Source organism: Nothoprocta perdicaria, unplaced genomic scaffold (assembly GCF_003342845.1).
Source record: "Nothoprocta perdicaria isolate Ctin4 unplaced genomic scaffold, notPer1 scaffold_4, whole genome shotgun sequence".
NCBI classification, from domain to species: Eukaryota; Metazoa; Chordata; class Aves; order Tinamiformes; family Tinamidae; genus Nothoprocta; species Nothoprocta perdicaria.
This window is the reverse complement of record NW_020455643.1, coordinates 8,249,073-8,269,406: the sequence shown is the minus strand read 5'-3', so window position 1 is coordinate 8,269,406 and position 20,334 is coordinate 8,249,073. Positions and strand designations below refer to the sequence as shown.

General features: G+C 70.8%; 3 protein-coding genes across 3 annotated transcripts; 2 read left to right on the top strand and 1 right to left on the bottom strand.

Moving 5' to 3' along the window:
• Positions 1-1,472: 1,472 nt before the first annotated feature.
• On the top strand, positions 1,473-3,788 carry FAM131A (family with sequence similarity 131 member A). Its single transcript, XM_026045369.1, has 5 exons — positions 1,473-1,576; positions 2,473-2,566; positions 2,839-3,021; positions 3,129-3,257; positions 3,338-3,788. The coding sequence occupies exons 2-5, from the start codon at positions 2,497-2,499 to the stop codon at positions 3,748-3,750; spliced, it is 795 nt and encodes a 264-aa protein (XP_025901154.1). The 5' UTR covers positions 1,473-1,576; positions 2,473-2,496; the 3' UTR covers positions 3,751-3,788.
• A 2,011-nt stretch (positions 3,789-5,799) lies between these two features.
• On the top strand, positions 5,800-7,119 carry LOC112952392 (heat shock protein beta-7-like). Its single transcript, XM_026045239.1, has 3 exons — positions 5,800-5,956; positions 6,455-6,606; positions 6,931-7,119. The coding sequence occupies exons 1-3, from the start codon at positions 5,800-5,802 to the stop codon at positions 7,117-7,119; spliced, it is 498 nt and encodes a 165-aa protein (XP_025901024.1).
• A 593-nt stretch (positions 7,120-7,712) lies between these two features.
• Positions 7,713-20,180, bottom strand: CLCN2 (chloride voltage-gated channel 2). The gene is made up of 24 exons (XM_026045238.1): positions 20,130-20,180; positions 15,505-15,658; positions 14,945-15,076; positions 14,679-14,807; positions 14,269-14,402; positions 14,111-14,188; positions 13,940-14,018; positions 13,077-13,202; positions 12,867-12,951; positions 12,668-12,769; positions 12,479-12,563; positions 12,235-12,384; positions 11,767-11,836; positions 11,560-11,670; positions 10,977-11,190; positions 10,711-10,844; positions 10,362-10,531; positions 10,148-10,253; positions 9,996-10,069; positions 9,357-9,407; positions 8,447-8,485; positions 8,139-8,243; positions 7,982-8,068; positions 7,713-7,916 (listed from the first exon to the last, which is right to left on the bottom strand). Exons 1-24 carry the CDS (start codon positions 20,178-20,180, stop codon positions 7,713-7,715), a joined length of 2,670 nt encoding a protein of 889 aa, XP_025901023.1.
• Positions 20,181-20,334: the final 154 nt, after the last annotated feature.

The following is a 20,334-nucleotide window of genomic DNA, read 5'->3' as shown; positions in this document are numbered from 1 at the left end:
CGCTGCTGTGGGGTGGCTGAATGAGGGGGTGAGGGGGCCTGGGAGGGAGCTGGGGGGCTCCGGGGGAGCGCTGCGGTGGGGGGGTGTTGTGCAGCGCTCTGGGGTGTCACGGGGTGCTGCGGGGTGCGCCGGGGATGCTGCAGATGTCCTGGGGATGCAGCAGGACGGGTGGGGGCGGAGGGGACGGTGGGCGGCTGTGGGGGCTCTAGCTGCGTGCGGGGGCTCTGGGGGTGTTGCAGCCGAGGTGGGGGTGTCCGGGGGGTGTAGGAAGGGAGGCTGGGCTGTCACCCAGGGGTGCCTGCAGCCGAGGTGGGGTGATGCCAGCAACAACTGCCCCAGAGGCTGCCCCGGACGGGGTCACRGGGAGCGCGTCACCCCTCCATGTGTCACCCTACTCTGTGCCACCTCCCTGTGTGCCACCCCTCCGTGTGTCACCCCGCCGTGTGCCACCCCGATGCTGGTTTGCATCAGCCGGGCCTGGCTCCGTGCGGCTGCAATGAGGCTCCTTGGGAGAGGATTTTCCTGGCCCTTGGTGGGGTGTCCTGGACCGGGGGCTGCACGGGCACCTGGGCAGCCGGCAGAGGGGGTGGGAAGGGGGGTCCCTTCCCGCTGGGCCCCGGCACAGCCCAGTTCAGGGTTGGTGCCGGGTGCTGGGCTGGAGGCTGGTGCCCGGTGCTCCCGCCTTCCCGCCCCTTCTTGCCTCCCCTAGCCGGAGGACAGGGAATTTGGGGGGTGTGTGAGGGGAGAAGGGGCAGGAGGCGGTGCAGGAGCAGCAGCCCCACAGTGGGGCCCAGCTCAGGCCAGCGCAGCTCCCCATAGCCGACTCCTGCTGCMCCCAGCGCCCCAAAGCCCCCACCCCACTGCTCCCCATCCCCTGGGCGCCCACAGCCCACCCCAGGGTGGCTCCCCGAGGTGCCCCTGCCACAGGCTTGGTGCCCGGGCCGCTGCTCTGCTGGCAAACAGTGTCACTGGCTGCTGCCCTTCCCTATTCCCATCCCTGTCCCTATCCCCATCCCTGCACCCGAGGCAGCTCCCTGGGCTGGGCTCCCCAGGGCCGCTCACAGCTGCCCTATCCCACCCCATGGCAGTCCGGAGGTGCCAAAGGCCCTGCGGAAAGACCGGCCAAGCCGGGAGAGGTGCCCGGTCCCGGGTGCCAGGCCCGGTTCCCGCTGGCACCGGCGGCAGGGCCGCCCGGCCGTGAGTCACCCGCGCCCCCCGCTGCCCTCCCCCGGCTGCRACACCGGCCGCTCCGCAGGGCTCCGCGTGTCCCGCTGCGGGATGCAGCGCGCGGAGCAGCCTGCGCCCCCCGCATCCCTGCAACGAGCTGGGACAGGGCTCAGAGCGTGGAGAAAACCGGTCACCGAGCACGGGGCAGAGCTGCCCGGGCGGCCGCGCGCAGCGGCGGGGCCGCGGTGCCGCTCACGCCGCCCCGGCTCTGCCCGCAGTGGCCGTGGACACGACGCTGCACGTGGAGTGGCAGGAGGTGAAGGCGCTGCCCGCGCTGAGCGCCGCCCGGCCGGCCCTGCTGCACCGCCTGGCACGACAGGCCTCCTTCGACAGCCAGGACTTCCTCGAGGTACCGCCGGGCCCGCGATGGGGACGGGGATGGGGACGGGGACGGGCAGCTCCCCGTGCGCAGCAGATGCCCGTGCAAACCGGGGACACCGGCCCCTGGCCGCCCCTGCCGCCCCTGGCCGGGCCCGCCGGCTCGCTGCCGTCTCCGGAGCGGCTCTGACGTCAGCTCCGAGCCGGGGCTGTATCCTGGGAGAAATCAGTCCACGGTGCCTCGTTGCCATGGCGATGCAATTTGTTGCGAGCCTCCGAGTCCCGCATCGCATTGGCGGCGGCTGCGGGCACGGGGCGCCGGCGCGGCCGCACCGGGCGGGCGCCGCGCGCGGCCCCACGGGCGCCGCGGGGCTGCCGGGGGAGCTGCCGCCCCGCGGGCGCTGCCGGGGAGCCGGGCGCACGTGCGTGTGTGCTTGTGCACACCCTGCAAGGGCCGCACGGGGTGGCATGGGGCAGAACAGGGCATGCACACGCGTGTGCTCACACGGGTATTTGTGCACGCGTGTGAGTGTGCACGTGTGTGGGGCCTGGGTGAGCGCACGCGTGTGCATGCGGCCGTGGGCACAACCAGCGTGCGCTAACGTGCCTGCAGCCCACAAGTGCATGTGCATGCACAGGTGCTGCACGTGTGCACAGGGAGCGCACGCACGCATGTGAGAGTGCACAACACGCGTGTAGTAGCAGCACACCCGTGCAAACAGCGTGATCAGGTGCACGCTGCGTGTGCACAGGGTGTGTGAGTGCACTCCTGGCTCCGTGTGCCGGCTCGCACGGTGCCTGCAGGTGTGCGCACCGAGCCGGCCCTAATGCCTGCGGGAGGATGAGGACGAGGAGGAAGGGGAGGCTCTCGGGGCGGGCAGGGGCTGGCGGGCGCCGGGACCGTGACATCGCTGCCCCCTCGGCCAGGTCAATGTTGAAGACACCGTCGAGATGCTGCCCAAGTCGCGGCGYGCGCTGACCATCCAGGAGATCGCCGCCCTGGCCCGCTCCTCGCTGCACGGTAGCCACCGCGCGCGGCTCGGGGGGGCCTGGGCCGAGCGGGACCCCCGGGCCGTGCAGGGTCCCCCTGCGGGAACAGGGGCTGCAGCGGAGAGCATCCCTGGGGGGTGGAGGGACATGAGAGAACCGGGGACCACCTGTGCCCTGGGATTTGGGGATCCCTGAGGTACCAGCACCCGGAGCGGGGGGTTGGTAGGTTGGGGTCCCTGRGGCATCATTGCGGGGGCACCGTGGGGGTCCCGGGAGGGCAGTGCTGACGCGGCGGCTCTCCAGGCATCTCGCAGGTGGTGAAGGAGCACGTGACGAAGCCGACGGCCATGGCGCAGGGCCGCGTGGCCCACCTCATCGAGTGGAAGGGCTGGTGCAAGCCCGAGGAGCCGCCCGCCGCGCTGGAGAGCGCCTTCCGCTCCTACTGCCACCTCAGCGAGGGCGAGCAGGAGGCGCGCTTCGCCGCAGGTGCGCCGCCCCGCGGGACACGCGGGGGGACACGCGCGGGGACACGCGCGGGGACACGCGGCGGTGCCGGGGCCGCCAGCGTGACCGCGTGGCGCTGGCCCTGCCAGGCGTGGCCGAGCAGTTCGCCATCGCCGAGGCCAAGCTGCGCGCCTGGTCCTCGGTGGACGGGGACGACTCCAACGACGAGTCCTACGATGAGGACGTGGCGCCCTCGGCAGAGAGCCCCCAGGCGGCCGGTGAGCGGGCGGGCAGGGGGCACGGGGGGACCCCGGGAAGGGGCCGGGTGCCGAGCTGACCCCGCGCCGCTGCCCCGCAGAGCCAGCCGCGCTGCTGCGCGACCTCCTGCACAGCCACTGGTGCGAGCTGGGCGCGCGGCACGGCTCCTGCGAGCCCGAGAGCGACTCCTCGCGCACCCTCTCGCCCGAGACGCTCTGCTCGAGCCTCTGCAGCCTCGAGATGGTGTCGCCCGCCGAACTCACTGCCAAGCTGCTGGGCTCCCTGGCGGGCGAGGACCTGCTGCTGCCCCCGCTGCCGCCGCCGGGCAGCCAAAGTGCCTTGCGGGGCCTGGCGCGGCTGCGCCGCCGGGACCCCCTGTTCGCCGTGCCCTGCCTCTCGCCCGCCGACGACGAGCTGCTGCTCGGCAAGGACTTCCCGCTGCGCCGCAAGGTCTCCGACGTCGCCTCCTCCGGGGTGGTGTCGCTGGAGGAGGACGAGGCCGAGGCGCCGTGAGGAGCCGYGCGACGGGCGACGGCACCGTGGCCCCGTCCCGCGGGAGCCGGGCGCATGGAGGGAGGGGGGCCCTGCCCGCTGCCCCCCGGCCCCCCGCGCCGTTCCTGCTTGTCCACGTCTCTGTTCCCTCGTCTGTTCTTTTGCATGAGAGCTGGGAGGGGGGCAGCTTGGAAGGGGATTTGGGGGCGGCCTGAATCCACCCCTGTGCCCACGCCTGCCCCTCCGGACCCCTCCAGACTGATGGACCCACGGGCCGGGGTCCCCCCGGCACGGCTGCATCTCGCGGAGCATCCCCGCRGCCGTGGGGCGCTGCAGGAGCTGCCAGGGGACCAAGGGCGGCTCTTTTCTCGCCTCTGCCCRGCCGGCTTTTATTGGACTGAGTTTTATACTGTGAACTGATGCCTGGCGGGGGCGGCGGCGGTGCTGAGTGCGGCACTGCGCCCGCACGGCACTGCGCCCCTGTGTGCACGTGGGGGGCAGCCGCGGGGCCCCCCCATCCTGGAGGGTGTCTCTGTGTGCACGTGGAGGGTGCACACAGATGGGTGCACCCATCCCGGGGGGTGTCTCTGTGTGCACATGGAGGGTGCACACAGATGGGTGCACCCATCCCGGGGGGTGTCTCTGTGTGCACATGGGGGGTGCACACAGATGGGTGCACCCATCCCAGGGGGTGTCTCTGTGTGCACATGGGGGGTGCACACAGATGGGTGCACCCATCCCGGCAGGTGCCTCGCGCCACCAGCAGCAGCAGCGGGTCCCGCCCTGCACCCCGAGCCGCCGTGCGCCGGGGGGACCCAGGGCATGGGTCCTGGGTGCTGAGCATGAGGGGGGCACCCGGTGAGCATAGGGGGGTGGTGGGTCCCTGTGCATCCCCCCCATCCCCACGTCGCTCCCCTGCCCCAGCAGGGAACCAAGTGCCTACATGGAGGGTTAGGCCTGCCCGGTGCCCCCCGCTGCCCTCGCTGCTCAGGGTGCCTGGGGCAGCGGGTGCACCAAGGTGTCCAGGCTCGGTTTGGGGGTGCGGGGACCCCCCCTGCCCCGCTTGCCCCCCCGCCCCATCCCGCATGGCTCGCGCTCGCGCGGGGCTGCTCGCCACCCGCGCCGGCCTCTGCATGACGCCCCCGGCGCCACCGCCGATCCCCGCGCTGAGCCCCCTGCCCCAAACCGCATCCCCAGCCCCAACCCGGAGCCTTCGCCCCACCTCGGGGTGCCCTGCATGGGGGCAGCAGGAAGGGGGGGCAGCAGCCCTGACACCCCGGTGAGGGGCWCCCTGCCTGCCAGCCCAGCTGCACCGCCACATACGCACACACRTGGGTGCCCCTCGTCACCCTCCGTGGGCCCCGGCCCTCTCCCGTTGCCTTTGGGAACGCAGGGTCGGGGGGGGCGCAGGGAGGGATGGTCTTGCCTGCGGCACCGGGGCRCCCTGGCCCCTTCCAACCCGCCCCATTGGGTGCTGCGATGGGGCAAGGGGAGCCTGCAGTGGGGCAGGGGCGCTTTGCACGGAGTGTGTGTGGGGCAGGGTGCATGTGAGAGCGTGCTGTGTTGGCACGCGTGTGTGCACGRGCACACGGGTGTGCACACGTGTGTGGCAGTGCGGGGCTCACCTTGCACCCGCGTGTGCCCCTCTGTGTGCGTGCACCGGGCCGTGCGTGTGCCCGCCGCCGTGCCCCATGCCGTGGGGCCGTGCGCCAAGGTGCCCACGTGCCGCCGTGGGGCAGCGCCGGGGGTGCCCGCGCCGCCTCGTCCCGCCAGGCCTCCAATAAAGTCCGTCGCGTGAGCAGCGCCCTGCGTGCCTCATTCGCAGCTTGGGGGCAGCCCACTACCGTCCCCGTGTAGCGCCGCGGGGCTGTGGTGACACGTCCCCTTTGTGCACGTCCCCGCTGCGCCCTCGCAGGGTGCCAGGGAGGCCCCAGCCCTTATCTCGCATTCCTGGGCCGGGGTGGCCGAGCGGCAGCTCCCGGGCTAATTATGGGCATGGGGAGGCGGCGGGCGGGCGGGCGGGCGGCCCCTGCCCCGCGCCGGGGGCTGGCGGTCACCGTGCTCGGCGCCATGGCCTCGCGCGCCGCGTACCGCGCCGAGCGCCTCGGCACCTGCGGGCAAGGCCAGGGCGGCGGCGAGCCCCGCGCCGAGGGCGAGCGGCGCCTCGAGGGCGAGCGGCGCCTCGGCCCCTTCGCGCCCCGCGCCCGCGAGGCCTTCGCATACCCAGGTACCCAGCGGGAGGGCATGCGGGGTGTGTGGGGATGGGGTCCTCTCCTCTGCACCCATTTCTGCCCCCTGCAGCTGTGCCCAGCTGCCTTGTCCTGTGCAAAGGGGACATCTTTGCTTGCTGTCCCCTCTTGGTGGCCTGGGGCCGTGAGGGAAGCTCAGACCGTCCCTGTTGTGCCCTGTGGCTCTCCTATGTCCCCTCAGCCCTGCTCCGTGTCCTCTAGGGCTCCCTGCTGTCTCTGAACCCCCTAAGCCCTCCTGCACCTCCCGTGTCCCCAGCCCTCCATGCCCCTTCCCCCTGCCTGCACCCCCCACCTGCGGTGTCTCCAGAGCCCCCTGTGTCCCCTGCTACCCCCCCATCTCTCCTAATGCTCCCTGATTTTCCTGTTCCCTCCCCACACATCCAATCCCCCTACCTGCCTCTCCAGCCCTCCCTGCCACCCCAGGCCCCCTCCCCAAACCCGCCCCGTGCCCGCAGCCCCTGACGCGGTGCGCGCAGGCGCCCCGGGCGCCGTGTGCCCCTGCAGCCTGGGCACCTGGGTGCGGGCCCAGGGCGACACCTACCAGGTGGTGGCCGACGTGAGCCAGTTCGAGCCCCCCGACATCGTGGTGACCGCGTCCAACTGCCACGTGGCCATCCAGGCCGAGAAGGTGAGCGGCAATGGTGTGGGGGGAGCAGGGTCTCCTATGCCAAGCAGGCAAGGTGCTGGCACTGGTGTTAGTGGGCAAAGGGAGAGCCGGGACCTCCTGCCCCACTGCAGGCACCCTGGGGCGGGGGGCAACTCCGACTTGTCCCTGCTGCCAATAGGGATCTGCTYCCTATCTGCTCCCTGGGAAACCGGGAATGGCCCCTTGATGCCCACCCCAGAGTAACTGGTATTTGCCCCACGGAGCTCCCCTCCAGTGCCAGGGCAACTGGAGCTGCCCTGGGGTACCAGCGCCCTGCCCCACGGCGCCGGTGTCCCCTCTCTGCAGGTGGCCGAGGACGGCACCGTGTGCGACACCTTCACCCACAAGTGCCAGCTGCCCGAGGACATGGAGCCGCTGTCGGTGCGCTGCGCCCTCACCGAGGCGGGCACGCTGGTGATCACGGCGCGGCGCCGCGCCGGCGCCCGGCCCGGCGAGCCCCCGCAGCCACGCTACCGCAGCGAGGCCACGCTCTGAGCGCGCACCTCTTGCCCACGGCTTAAATAAAGGCTTCCTGCCCTCTTGGTGGTGCTGGCTGTGTCTCCTGTGCCAGTTCCCCTCCGTGCCCAGGGCACTGGGTTGCTGCGGAGCTCCAGCTTGACAGCTCTACTTATAAAGTGYTTTTATTAAATTAATATAAAAATCTCTGTATTTACACGGTGAGGGGCCYGGACCTGGGCACGCAGCAGGAATGCAGGCGGGATCTCCCTGCTTTGCAGGAATGAGGTGCAYGGGTTGGGTAAAACACCCTCTCCGAGGGCACCGCCAGCCCCAGTGCCCCTCGGTCCCAGTGCCACCACCCAGGGCAAGGGGGCCCCTGCAGGAAGGGGGGGCCGGGATTGCAGCATCGGGGGCAATGGGGCAGAGGTAGAGAAGTGGGAAGCCCAGTGTGGGGACAGGGCGGGGGGCACAGTGGTGGCCGGGGGCACCAAGACACTGGCCATTCCCCGGGCGCAGGGTGCGTTTCGCTGGTGCCCAACTAAAGGCACCACCCGGGGCCGGTGGGCACGGGGCTGGGGGTGTCCCCTGCCCCCTCGCGATGTCCCCTGCAGTGCGGGCACCCCGCGGCCTCACTGGCTCTTGCCGGGGGCGGCCTCGTCGGCGGCGGGGGCGGCCTCGCGGGGCATGGCGTGGTGCTGGTGGCGGTCCCAGAGCTGGCGGATGTCGGTGGTGTCGGGCTCGCCGGCGCTCGCCGTGCTGTCGCGGAAGCTGGCGAGCGGCGGGCGCACCTTCACGCCCTTGGCCGTGAGCGAGCCCTCGATGGCCTTGCGCAGCTGCGGGCACCGCGTGAGCGCCGGGCGSCGCGCGGGCGCCGCGCCGCCGCCCTCGCCCCGCTCACCTCCTTGAGCGACACCATGCCCACGAGGCGCCCGATGCTGGTCACGTACGCGTGGTCCAGGCCCAGCAGCGAGAAGACGGTGTGGGTCTGCGAGAGGCAGGGGGTCAGCGGGCACGGGCGCGCCATGGGGCACCGGGCGGGCACGGCGCGGGGGCACCTTGTGCAGCGACGTGTGCTCCACCAGCTGGAACGGCGCCGGGTCGATCTTGGCGCTGCTGAAGTCCACGGGCTGGTCCAGCTGCTGCTCCTCCCACTCCAGCACCTGGTACAGAGGCCGTGGGGCAGGGGGCAGTGGGCAGGGTGCCCCCTCTCTGTGTCCATTCGCTCCAGTGAGGGTGCCCCCCAGCCCRGGAACCCAACACTACAGGGACACCGGGGTCCTGCCCCTCTGTGCTCAGCGCTGAGACCTTGGGGGTCCCGGTGAGGCTGGGGGTGCCCAGCGGCATTGGCAGCCCCCCGTCTCACCTCCGATGGGGTCATCTTGTCACCCARGTCCGCCTCCTCCTGCAAGAGATGCGGTGGTGAGCGGGCCTGGCAGGGTGGGCACGGGCAGGGTGCTGGTGTGGCACGGAGCAGGCGGSAGCTGGCAGGGAGCAGAGGCAGGGAATGGGCAGAGCATGGGAAGGGTGCAGGCATGGCACAGGTAGGATATGGACAGGGCATGGGCAGGGTGTGGGTAAGGTGCAAGCAGGGAGTGTGCAGGGAGTGCGCAAGGAATCTGGCAGGGATCACGTGCGGAAGCAGGCAGGGATCCAGCAGGTATGTGGCAGGAAGCAGGCAGGAATGCGGCAAGGATCTGGCACAGAATGGGCAGGGATCTGGCAGGGGTCAGGCTGGGAGCGGGTAGGGATCAAGCGGGAAGCAGTCAGGGGTCTGGCAGGGATCAGGTAGGCAGCGGGTAGGGATCAAGTGGGAATCAGTCAGGGATCAGTCAGGGATCAGGTGGGCAGCGGTTAGGGATCAAGTGGGAATCAGTCAGGGATCAGGTGGGCAGTGGGCAGGGATCGTGCCAGGTCCATGACTGGTGGGAAGGAGCTGGGCCAGTGGTTAGCTAATGGATCCAGGCCATGCCTTGATGGGTGAAGGAGAGTCAAACCCAGTGTGTGATTGGTCGGGAAAATATAGGCTATATCATGATTGGCTGATCAATGTGGACATAGTTCCCTGATTGGCTACCAGGGACTATTCACCAAGCAGGTTTATGATGGGGAGGACACAGGCTGTGCCGTGATTGGTGGAGCAGAATCAGGTCCATCCGTGATTGGCTTGTGTACACAGAGAAATCRTGATTGGCCAAGCAAAACAGTGCCAGGCCCCTGATTGGCTGACAGGATGCAGGCTGGCCTCCCATTGGCTGTGAGTGGCTGCAGCTTACCGAGAGGGAAATRCGGACGTGCTTGGTCTTGCGCTGGGCCGTGCCCTGGGCCTGGCACCGTGCCGGGAGAGACAGGGGTGTCAGGGCACGGGCGGGCAGGAGCTGGCACCAATGGGCAGGGATGGACCGGAATGGCAAGGACGGGGCGGGATGGATGAGACCGTGTTGGGATGGGAAGGACCAGGTACGGATGGGAAGGGACGTGCAGGGACAGACAGGGATAGGAAGGACCAGGCAGGGACTTGCAGGGCTGGGATGGACCAGGCAGTGGTGGGAAGGGACCTGCAGGGACAAGAAGGACCAAAAAGGGATGGGCAGGGATGGGAAGGACCAGGCCGGGATGGGCAGGACCAGGTAGGGATGGGGCAGGGATGGGAAAGGACATACAGGGACAGGCGGAGTGGGGAGGGACCTTCAGGGATGGGAAGGACCAGGCAAGGATGGGCAGGGATAGGGTGGACCAGACAGGGATGAGAAGAGACCTGGAGGGATGGGAAGGACCAAAAAGGCATGGGCAGGGATGGGAAGGATCAGACAGGGATGGGCAGAGATGGACCAGACCAAGGAGGGATGGGGAAGAGCAGGCAGGGAGCGGAAGGGAATGGGCAGGGAATGGGCAGGACCAGGAGGAGCACCCACCTCGGCAGGCTCTGTGGAAGCRTTGGCACAGAAGAGGCTCTTGAGAGCGATGCCGCCGTGGTCAGAGGCGGCCGCTGCGGCTGTGCGGAGCGCGTCAGGCCCACAGGACCCCGAGCCTGGGGGCGCGGGGCGCGGGCAGGGCCCCCACTCACCCTGGGTGCCCTCCGCCAGGACACTGGGCACCCGCTTGAGCGCCGGCTTCAGGGGCTTGCGGGCGCCGCCGCGCGCGGGCGCCAAGGACGAGGCCTCGGTGCTGATCTGCGGGGCGGGACGAGGCGGCTGGCGCCCTGGGCCACCCCCGGGCGCCCGGTTCCTCCCCACCCCAGCGACGGGCAGCAGTGCCTGGCACTGCTGCCAGGTCCACACCTGGAAGCGCACGCCGGTGTCGGAGAGCCGGCGCCCGTCCTTGGCGGTGTCCTCCTGCTCCGCCAGCGCCTTGTCCCGCAGGGCCTGGAGCCGCCGCTCGGTGCTGAGCTGCTGGCTGAGCAGGGCCACCACCTGCGTCCGCTCGATGGAGCCCAGCAGGATCATGGACTCTGCGGGCACCAAGGCGCCGGCTCGGACGCCTGCTTCCCAGCCTCACCCCCTGCCTCAGTTTCCCCGGTGGCCACCAAAGCAAAGGCGCCCACGACTGGAGCAAGTGCCGGTGCCACCGGCTGCGCCGTGGTGCACGTGCCCGAGGAGCCCTCCCCGCTGCCCCGCGCCCGGGTCTCACCAGCCGACTCCACCAGCGCCAGGCTCTTCATCTTGGTGCTCTGCAGGACGTGCTGCAGGTCGCGGTACTTGCAGTTGAGGGTGACGTAGCGGATGTCCCGCACCATGATATCCTCCACCCGCATGTTGTATTTCCTGCCCGGGGGGACGCGCTGCCCTCAGCGTGGATGGAAGAGCCAAGGCACCCACCAGGGCACCTCAGTGCTGGGGACGGTGCCCGTGCCCAGCCGGGGACACTGGTGAGGATGCCCTGCGGGTGCCACTCACTCGTGGTGCCCCCAGCCCAGCTCGGGGAGGTAGGGCAGCTTCTTGATGCGGATGATGCTGTCGTAGAGCGAGGGCTGGAGGCTCTGGGCCACCGTGTTGGCCAGGATCACCGCGATCATGACGGGCAGGATGTGGGAGATCTGCCCCGTCAGCTCGAAGACGATGACGGCCGTGGACACGGTGTGGGTGACGGCGCCCGACAGCGCGGCCGCCCCTGCGCCCGCACGTGTCCCCGAGAGACACAGGGACAGCCCGTCAGTCCTGCCCTGCCTGCCCGCGGGGCCGTCCTCCCTCCATGCCCTGTCCCATCCCCTTCCTACCCCTGGGGACACCCCCATTGCTGGGACATCCCCCAGCCCCAGGGAAACGTCAGGCCCTGGGGACACCCCCACCCCGCTGAGACCCCCCCAGCTCCAGCAACACCCATCTCTTGGGACCCCCGAGGGGTCACCCCACTCCCCGAGGACAGTGTCCCAGCCCTGGCYGTGACGCACTCCCCTGGCTCTTTTGGAGCGTCTCTGCGCAGGCAGCGGTGCGGTGGGCACGTGGCGTCCCCGTGCCRGCCCACGGGCACAGTGCTTACCCACCACGGCGTAGCCCCCCGGCACGATGCGATGGGTGGTGCTGTCCGTGTGGATGCCATCAGGGAACCAGGCCGCCATGCTCTCGCCCACCAGGCGCCCGAAGGCTGCCCCTGCCCCAAGAGAGCGGCTCAGAGCGGGCCGGGGCGCGCCAGGCGTGTGGGGCGCCCCTCGGGCTCTCCGTGCGCCCAGCGCTGGCAGGCTCTCACCGATGACGAAGACGGGCATGAAGGCTCCGCAGGGCACGGGGATGGTGGTGGCCAGGGCTGACATCCAGAACTGTGTGGTGGGCACAGGCACGTGTCAGCTGGCAGCCCGGCCCGGGCCTCCCGCCAGCTCGGGCTGTGCCGCCCGGCTGGCACCGGCAGCGCCTGCCGCGGAGCGCGGGCACAGCGCTGCAGGGCAGCCCGGCCGCGCCGAGGGGGCACCCGGCCAGCATCTCCCTGTGCTGGCACCTCTGGACAGCGGCCAGGGCCTCCCCGGGGGCATCTGGGGACACTCAGACACCTAGATTAATGCCTCCCTGTTGGCACTTGGTGATACACAACCAGTGCTTCCCTGGTGGCATCTGCAAGCACCTTCCTGGTGGCGCTTGGAGGACACTTGGCCACCATCTCCTTACTGGCACTTGAGGACACGTGTCTGTGTCCTGTCCGGAACATCCAGGTAATACCCACCTTCATGAGGATGAAGACAATGAGRGTGACGAAGACATTGGAGCGGGGGTGGTGCCAGGCCTCCAAGAGCCCCATGTACTCCTCGCTCAGGCCCTGCTTTGCCCACGTCTGATTGTCAAAGAGTGTCACCAGGGTGTCCTTCTGCGTGAGCTGCCGAGGGGCAGGGGTGAGACCAGAGTGAGCACCGGCCACGCRGGCACTGAGTGCACGGACTGCGGGGTCCCCCAATGGGCACCACAGGTACCTGGCCAGCCATGAACTGTCCAAAGCCGGGCGGGAAGGTCAGCGTGGAGATGACCAGCGTCACCAGGGCRGGAAAGAGCAGGCGCCTGGAAGGGTGGCATGGGGTAACACCCACACACGGCAGCCATTCCTCCAGCTCCCACCAGGCTGGGGTGAGGGTCACTCTCGCCAGGCGCTCCTGGGCACCTACTTCTTCATGAGGAAGCGGTTGATGGTCTTCTGGCGGCGCATGAACTGCACGATCTTGCGGTTGAGGTAGACGAAGAGCGCGCCCCCGAAGCCACTGGCGATCCTGGGTAYGGGCACGGCGTGAGTGCCATGGGGAGCCCAGCCGGAGCGGGGTCCGCCACTTTGGCAACGTAGGGGTGCCCGTGCGCGGCTGCMCTCACCCGATGACGGCGAAGGCGGGCAGCTCCTGCAGGTCGAAGGGGTAGTCGAGGCGGAAGCGGGTCTTGAACAGCGCCGTGATTGTCTCTGGGGGGAAGTYGGGAGGTCGGCGGGGACCCCTCTGTGGTGCCCACCACCGTCTATGTGCCCCACAGCCCTGCCCCGCTGGAGCGGCAGGGCGGGCAGCGGCGCCCGTGTGCGGCGGGACGGACCTTCGTCCTTGTTCCAGACGGCCAGGACGCGGAAGATGAAGGCGCTGAAGGTGGCTGCGAAGAAGCCGCGCCAGTAGTTGCGGACGGCGAAGAAGGTRGAGGTGACCTCGATGCTGAACAGGACACCTGGCACCGGCGGAGGAAAGACACGAGGGAGGCGGCGAAAGGGATCCCGGCCCCCTGGACACCTGGCATGCTTCCCGCCCGGAGCGCCCATGCGCGTGCAAGGCCCTTGTGGGACCGGGTGCCCCGTGGGCGCACAGGCTGGCGCTGACGGGCTTCCCGGGGCTCCTCGGCCAAGCGCGCGGCCGGTGCCCTGGCTGTCTGCAACAGGCACTGGGTGGCAGAGGAGGGCGCGAGCAGGAGGGCAGTGCGGGGAGGCGAGCAGCGGCCGCGGGGCTGCAGGCAGATGGTGCTGGGCACGGGGGCACAGGCACACGCACACACGGATGGGCGGCGCGGGCAGCTCAGCGCGCAGGGGGCAAGGAACGAGTTAGACACGTCACCAACCTACGGGCAGGGCTCAGTGGGGCCGGAGCGAGGCGCTCCCTGGAGCACATTGCAGCACGGGGAGAGGACGAGACAAGGYGTTACATCTCACACACAGGACGGTGCCCACTCCTGCCTTCCTCCCCACTGTGGGCACCCCTGTCTGTGGCGGCGCTGCCCTCGCCAGCACCAGCTGGGGCCTCAGTGCAGGACGGATGGGCAGAGCCCTTCCCTGTCTGACGGTGCCCGTGGGGCGCCCTGGCCACAGAGACCTGGTTTCTTCCCCAGAGAGACCCAAGTGCCTGGGGGTGATGGGCATGGGTGCTGTGCCAGCCCCTGGGGCAGGAGCTGGGGGGCACCAGGGGCTGCCCTACCTCCGATGGGGGCAGCGAAGCAGCAGCCGACCCCRACGGCGCAGGCGGCCGCCAGCATCTCGATGTTCCTGGCCTCGTTCTGCGCGTGCAGGGGCCCAATGTGAGCGCGGGTGCTGCCCTGGGGGAGGGCACAGCGGAGACCCCTCCCCGGTGCCCCCCGTGCCCGCTCACCTCGTAGATGCCGCCAAAGAGGGAGAGGAAGCGGCTGATGAGCGCGGCGCACATGCTGGCGATGTGCACGAAGGGGCCCTGCGGGGAGCGCGCCGGGGGGCGGTGATGCCGGGGTGCCCCCGCGCCGCCCGGCGCCCGCCGCCCGCCCTGGCGCTCACCTCCTTGCCCAGGGGCATGCCGCTGCCCAGGGCGCACGTCAGCCCGATCACCTTGGCCACGAAGGTCTTGAGGGTGAGGTACTCCTTCAGCACGACGCCCCGCAGAATGGTCTTCATCTCGGGGATGCCCGAGCCTGGCGCCGGGGCACAGCRCTGACCCAGCAGCCGTGGCCAAGGGGGGACCCTCAGAGACCCCTCTCTGTGCTACAGCCTGGGGGGTCCCTGGGGTCATCCCCATAGCCCTGCAGAGGACCCAAACCCTGGTGACACCTTCCATACAGAGACCAGCCCATAGCCCTTGAAAGACCCGTCCAGGTCCCCCAACCCCAGAGCACAGGAAGACCCCCCAGAACCCCCCTGGGGCAGCCCCGTTACCCCCAGGGGTGTCTGCAGTGCCGGTGGGGCCCTACCCACAGCCTGGGGCGCCAGGATCTGTGTGAAGCCGGCCGAGAAGGTGATGAGCACGGTGGGGTAGGTGACCCAGGCCAGGTACTGCAGCAGCACGTTGGTGTCCAGACCCCCGTACATCCACTTCTGGGCTGTGGGCACAGTGAGGGACACGTCATGGGCATGAGGGGCACTGTGTGGTCCCATGACCCCAACCATGCGACACGCGGTGGCTCCTGCAGCCACCCCATCATCTTTGGGGACCCCGGGTCCTGATGGTGTCACTTACCTTGGAGGCAGGTGGCGATGGCGAAGTCCATGGCCCAGCTCACCAGAGCCATGACCAGCCCCAGGAGGATGAGGAAGATCCAGTCCTCTCCCACCTTGGAGATGAGGAACTGCTGGCACTGCACGGCGCACACTGCGGGCACGGGGGCAGGCTCAGGGCCAGGCGCCGCGGGCACGGGCATGGGACGGGCGCTGCCGGGACAGGGACAGCGCAGCCGCACGCCCCCGCGCCCGCGCGCTGAGCCGCGGCGCGCAGCCGGCCGTGCAGCCGGCCGTGCAGCGCTGCCCACCTCCCTCCCCGTGCAGCGGCGYCCGCACACATCGGGGTGCCCATGCCCATCCCCAGCACGGGCCAACACGCACCCCACAYGGCTGTGCCTGCATGCACAAGCGCTGCCCCCCAGCCCCATAGCGTGCCCGGCTATTTCGTGCTGCTGCATCCAYGGTGCCCGGGCAGGAGACACTGCCCTGGGCGCCGGCGTCTCCGCAGAGCAGGAGCACCCAAACGGCTGCCGCCCGAGGCCGAGCGCGCTCGGCGCACGTCCCGCGCGTGCCCCTCACCGCGGCAGGGCGCGCAGCGGCCCTGGCTGTACTCGAGCAGCTCGGAGGGGCGCCGCGGCCGCCCGCCGCCGTCCCAGCGCTCCTGCTGCAGCCGCAGCCGCGCCGCCTCGTCCTTGGCGAAGGTGCCCAGGTCCTGTGTGTAGCGCCCGTACATCTGGCGGGACGAGGAGGGGTGCCGGGGTCAGGGACGCGCCGTGGCGGCTGCGCCCCGGTCCAACCTGCTCCGTCCCTGTGCCCACAGGGAGCGCCCGGGAGGAGGTGCCCGTGCCCACGCGCACGGCGGGAACTGAGGCAGGGCACCCGGGGTGCCAGACACGGGCGTCCCGGCCTCCACAAGGAGGTCCCATCCCTGGGAACGGGATGGAGGCAGGAGGGGTGCCAGCCGGGGGCACTTGCCCATGGAGTCCCAAGGAAAGGGTCCGTGGGCGGCCCGGCTCCGTGCCCAGCCGGGAAGGGCTGGGCAGATAAGGTGGCGCGGGGAATCGATGGCAATTGTTCCTGCTGCTCCCAGCCCCCGGCCCTGCCCAGTGCCCTGGACATGGGGCYGGGCTGGTGGCAGCAGGGGAAGAGCCTCCCGCTTCGGGAGCACTGCCAGCCTGGCCCAGGGGATTCTCTAATGGCTGCTATTGTGGCTGTGCCCCTGCTTTACCCACAGTGGGCAGGTGCCTGCTTGCCTCCCCTTGGCATCATTAGCATCCCCACGGTACGAGATGTGCTCTGCACGGCCAGCGCGGACTGAGCTGGCCAGGGGGGCAGCGGGGGGCACCGCAGCCCGGGGACACCCCCGCAGCACCCCCAGGGCAGCTCTGCCCTCCTCCGCGGTCCCTGCCGCCTGGCAGCAGCACAAGGGCTGGCGCAGGCCGCGGGGCGGCCCTGGCACTGCCCCCCGCGCCGCCCGGGAGCTCTTTGTGCCCGTCCCCACGGCGGGGCGCGCGGGGGCCTCCGTCCCGCGCTGCCGGCACTGCCAAGGACTCCGTTGCCTGGTTTCCGCCCCGCTCGCCCCCCCGGGCACGGCCTGAATGCCAAGCRCCAGCGGTTCGCGGGCACAAAGGGAGGTTTCAGGGCGCGCGGGGGGACCGGCCAGGGCTCCCACGCCGCGCCGACGTGCCCCCCATGCCGATGTCCTGTCCCCCGTCACCGCGCCGCCCCGGCACGTGGCTGCAAGCCCTGCGCGGGGGCCACGACCCTCCCCGCGCGCCGGGACGGGCACCGTGCTTGGCGCGCCCACAGAGCGGCCCTGCCTGCCAAGGCACTGCTTGCCCCGGATGCCTGGGCCCCTTTCACGCTCCTGCCCACGGGCCGGGGACAGGCAGGACCACCGGCACGGCCCCTCTGTGCCGACACGTGCCAAGCTCCCCTGGGGCCATTGGGAACAACGTGACAGTGGCACTGAATCGGGCACGGGGCATTTCTCCCCACTGTGCCACCAGCCCAGGTCCCTTTGGCAAGCAGTAGAAAGCAGCCAGACGGGCGCCGGGTGGATTCTCTGCTGTCTAATACCAGGGTTGAGCTCAGCTGCGGGCGGGAGGGGAAGGGGGGTACACTCATTTCCATTGCTGTACCCTCCTGGTACAGATTTGCCCCCAAATCCTGCCCACCATGGGCTCGGCGACCCCATGGAAATGCGACGGGGGGRTCAGGAAGGAGGGAGGAGGGGCCGGTTCAGCCCGGCCTGCCAAGGACCCCGGCCCCGCACGGGGTCTGCCCCGGGCCGTGTTCAAAGGCTCCCCTGGGCCGCGCTTGTTTCCTCTGGCAGCAGAGCCGGCCCCGCGCCCGGCGGAGCCGCGGCCGGGCCAGGCGCCCGCCCCGCTCCGGGCCCGGCTCGCAGCCAGCGCCGCCCCGGGACGGGACCCCCGGCCTAATCCCCCCGCTCGCCTCCGACCCCCGCAGTTGCTGCACACGGGCCCTGCTGCTCTTTGGGGTCACCCCTACAGCCGCGCGGGCTCCTCCCTATTCCCCTGTCCATGCCCAATCCCGCTGCCTGCCCCTGCCAGGGCACAGCCGGAGGTCGCAGCTGGGGGACAAGGGGACAGGGGTGACGCAGAGCCCCCCGCTGTGCCCAGACCGGGGCTGGGCACAAACCCAGTCCCCGCAGGGGCTGGCGAGGCGCCGTGCCCATCCCTGCCCGTCACGGGGCGAGGGGACACGCGACACGGACCTGGCGCGTGGAGCATCCCCGCAGCCTGCCCGCCACCCCGGGGCTCTGTGCCCACAGCCCCGGCAAGCGCCAGCGGGGGGTTCTCCCCTTCCTCCTCCTCCTCCTCCTCCTCCTCCTCCTGCTCACTCGGGTTATTTTTCCACAAAGGCCTTTTGAAACACAAACAGCCCCGGGACTCCGGCCTCCGCCGCGAAGCAGCTGAACAATCACAGTGCCGGGCGGGCAGGGAGCGGGCACGGGGGGCGCTTGGCAGGGGGCACCTGGGGACACGGGCACGGGCGGCCCGTGGCATTTCAGACCCTGGCACGACCCCTGCCGCAGCGCTCCGAGCCCTCCTTGTGCCCGAGTAATTCCATACCGCGGCATTCCCATGTTGAATGGGAGCCAGGGGCACGGAGCTTGCCTGGGGGGGATGCCCATCCCTCTGGGAAGTGCAGGCTCGCCCCGTGCCCCTTCCTGTCCTGACTGGAGCAGGGAGGAGGACCAAGGCTCCCACAGCAGCCCTTGGAACCGGCCACGGTGCCCCGGGGRTGCCCAACAAGCCGTGGCCCCCAACCACGACCACGGGCAGCTCCCACCGGGCTGGCGGCGCCGGGGGCTGCCGGGCAGAGCGAGGGGCCGGGGCTGGGGTCTGGGTCACGCCGCCTGTCTCAGCCCGGCTCTAATCGCCCTGAGCGGCTCCACCACAAACAAGGGCAATTTGTGAAGCTTAATCCCCCCGTCGGGAGGTCCTTTGCTCCCCCCACGGCCGCCTGGCATGAGGGGCACTGGGGCRAGCAGGGACTTTCTGTGGGGCAGGAGGGCAGAGGAGGCTGGTTCCCCTGGGGCAGAGAGGGGGCGCGGGGSCTCCCCGGGGCTGCCGGGCTCCAGGCAGCCCTCGCCGGGCTCCAGCTGGATGCCAACACTCCTGGCAGGTGCCGGGGGGTCGCTGGTGCCTGCTCAGCCTCCCTGGGAAGGGCTGGGCAGCCCTCCTGGCTGGCATGCATCCGGACACCTCCCCGGAGGCAGGCGTGAGGCTTCCCAAGGGGTGCCCGTGCCCGGCTGCATCCCACTGCATCGGCATCTCCCTGGGCTGAGCCCTCCTGGCCCCCTGAGCCCTCCAGCAGCCCAGAGACCACGGGGATGGGTGTCCCCGGGTGCCCATGCAGTGCGGGTGGCCCTGCCAGGAGGAAGGCTTGGCAAAGGCCCCCCGATGCCCGTGTGAGCTCTCCGCTCTGCCCTGCCTGCAGACCCCTCCATCCCCTGGGGCTCTGTGCCCCTCTCCACGGCCACTGTGGGGCTGAGCTGCAGGACGGGGGGGAACGGCAAAGAGGAACCCCCTCGGCACGGTCCCACGGAGCGGTGCCCCTGTCCCGCCGCTCGTGTCCCCGCGCTGGCCCCCGGCTCCGCTCTGCCTGCCAGGGAGACGCCCCCGATAAGATCGCGGAGCCGCCGTGCACAATCGCGCTTTCACAGCCCCGGCGCTGCCAGGCCTGCACGGAAAGGCTCTTGGTGGCACAGGGTGGCCACCGAGGTGCCCAAGGGTGCCCTTGGTAGCACAGGGGCGAATGGGGAGGAAGGGGTCAAGCGGACCCCAAAGCCCGGGAGGGCARGATGCGCCGGGAGCTGCATCCCCTGGAGCGACCGGCTCAGGCTCTCTGCAGCCTGGGGGCAATTTGTGCCCCCCATCCCCACCTCCTTCCCTCGCTCTCTCCCCACCTTCCCTGACCCTGCCTGTCTGCAGGCCCTTGCCAGGGCAAAGTACCCATTTGCTGTGACACCCTGGGCACTGGCCCAAGCCGAGGCCGGCGAAAATCACCTTTGCCCGAGATGCCGGAGGGCGGTGGGCAGCGCGGGGGGCAGCGAGGGGGGCAGAACCGCCCCAGGCTGCCGTGCCCACAGCGGGAGGGCAGGAGGCCGCCCCGCCGGGGGGCACCTCCGTGCCAGCCGCGGGCAGTGCCAGGGCAGCGGGAGGCCGTGTGCGGGACGGAGTCGTAAACACGGGGCTAAGGTTGCGGGCGGGGGAGATACGCTATCTCTGGGGCAGAGGGCTGGGGCCGGGCGCAGCGCCGCAGGGCAAGGGGTGCCCGAGCGGCGCTGCGGAGAGAGGCACCTGTGGGAGCCCCCCACAGCTGTCCGGGGGGACAGGGAACCCCCACACTGTGGGTGGGTGTTTCCATAGGGGGAATGAGGCTATGGGGTGCTCACAAGCTCCTGCCAAGGGGTGGCAGCTCGGACAGGGTCCTGGGGGCTGCAGAAGGTGCCGCAGGTGGCACTGGGGCATGGGGGACACCTGGGGGTGCCCCCTGCCAGGCGCTGCAGACAAGGAGACCCGGGACACGGAGGGGCTGCTGCTCCCGGTACTGGAGCCGGGAGCCGCGGAGGGGCCGGGACCGGGTCGGGCCGGGGCTCCGGGCCCCAGCGCTGCCCCGAGCGGGGCTCCCTGCGCGCGGGGTCCCGCCGCGCCGCCCTCCCCGGCCGCACTCACCAGGGTCTGCTCGTACTGCAGCGCGCGCTGCGCCGCGCTCTCCGCGGCCATGGTGCCGCTGCCGCTCGCGGCTCCGCCCGGGCGAGCGGGGCGGGCCCCGGGCGCTGCCCGGGGGAGGGACCGGCCGCGCTCCGCCCTCGCCGCCGGCACCGGCACCGGCACCAACCGCCGCCCGCAACGGCCCCGGCACCTGCCGCCGCCACCG

Bases quoted from the DNA above. Each gene is read 5' to 3' on its own strand.
- LOC112952392 (XM_026045239.1), top strand. From the start codon at position 5,800: ATGGCCTCGCGCGCCGCGTACCGCGCCGAGCGCCTCGGCACCTGCGGG. The intron at 5,957-6,454 runs GTACCCAGCGGG...CGGTGCGCGCAG, and splicing joins CGAGGCCTTCGCATACCCAG to GCGCCCCGGGCGCCGTGTGC. The intron at 6,607-6,930 runs GTGAGCGGCAAT...CCCTCTCTGCAG, and splicing joins TGGCCATCCAGGCCGAGAAG to GTGGCCGAGGACGGCACCGT.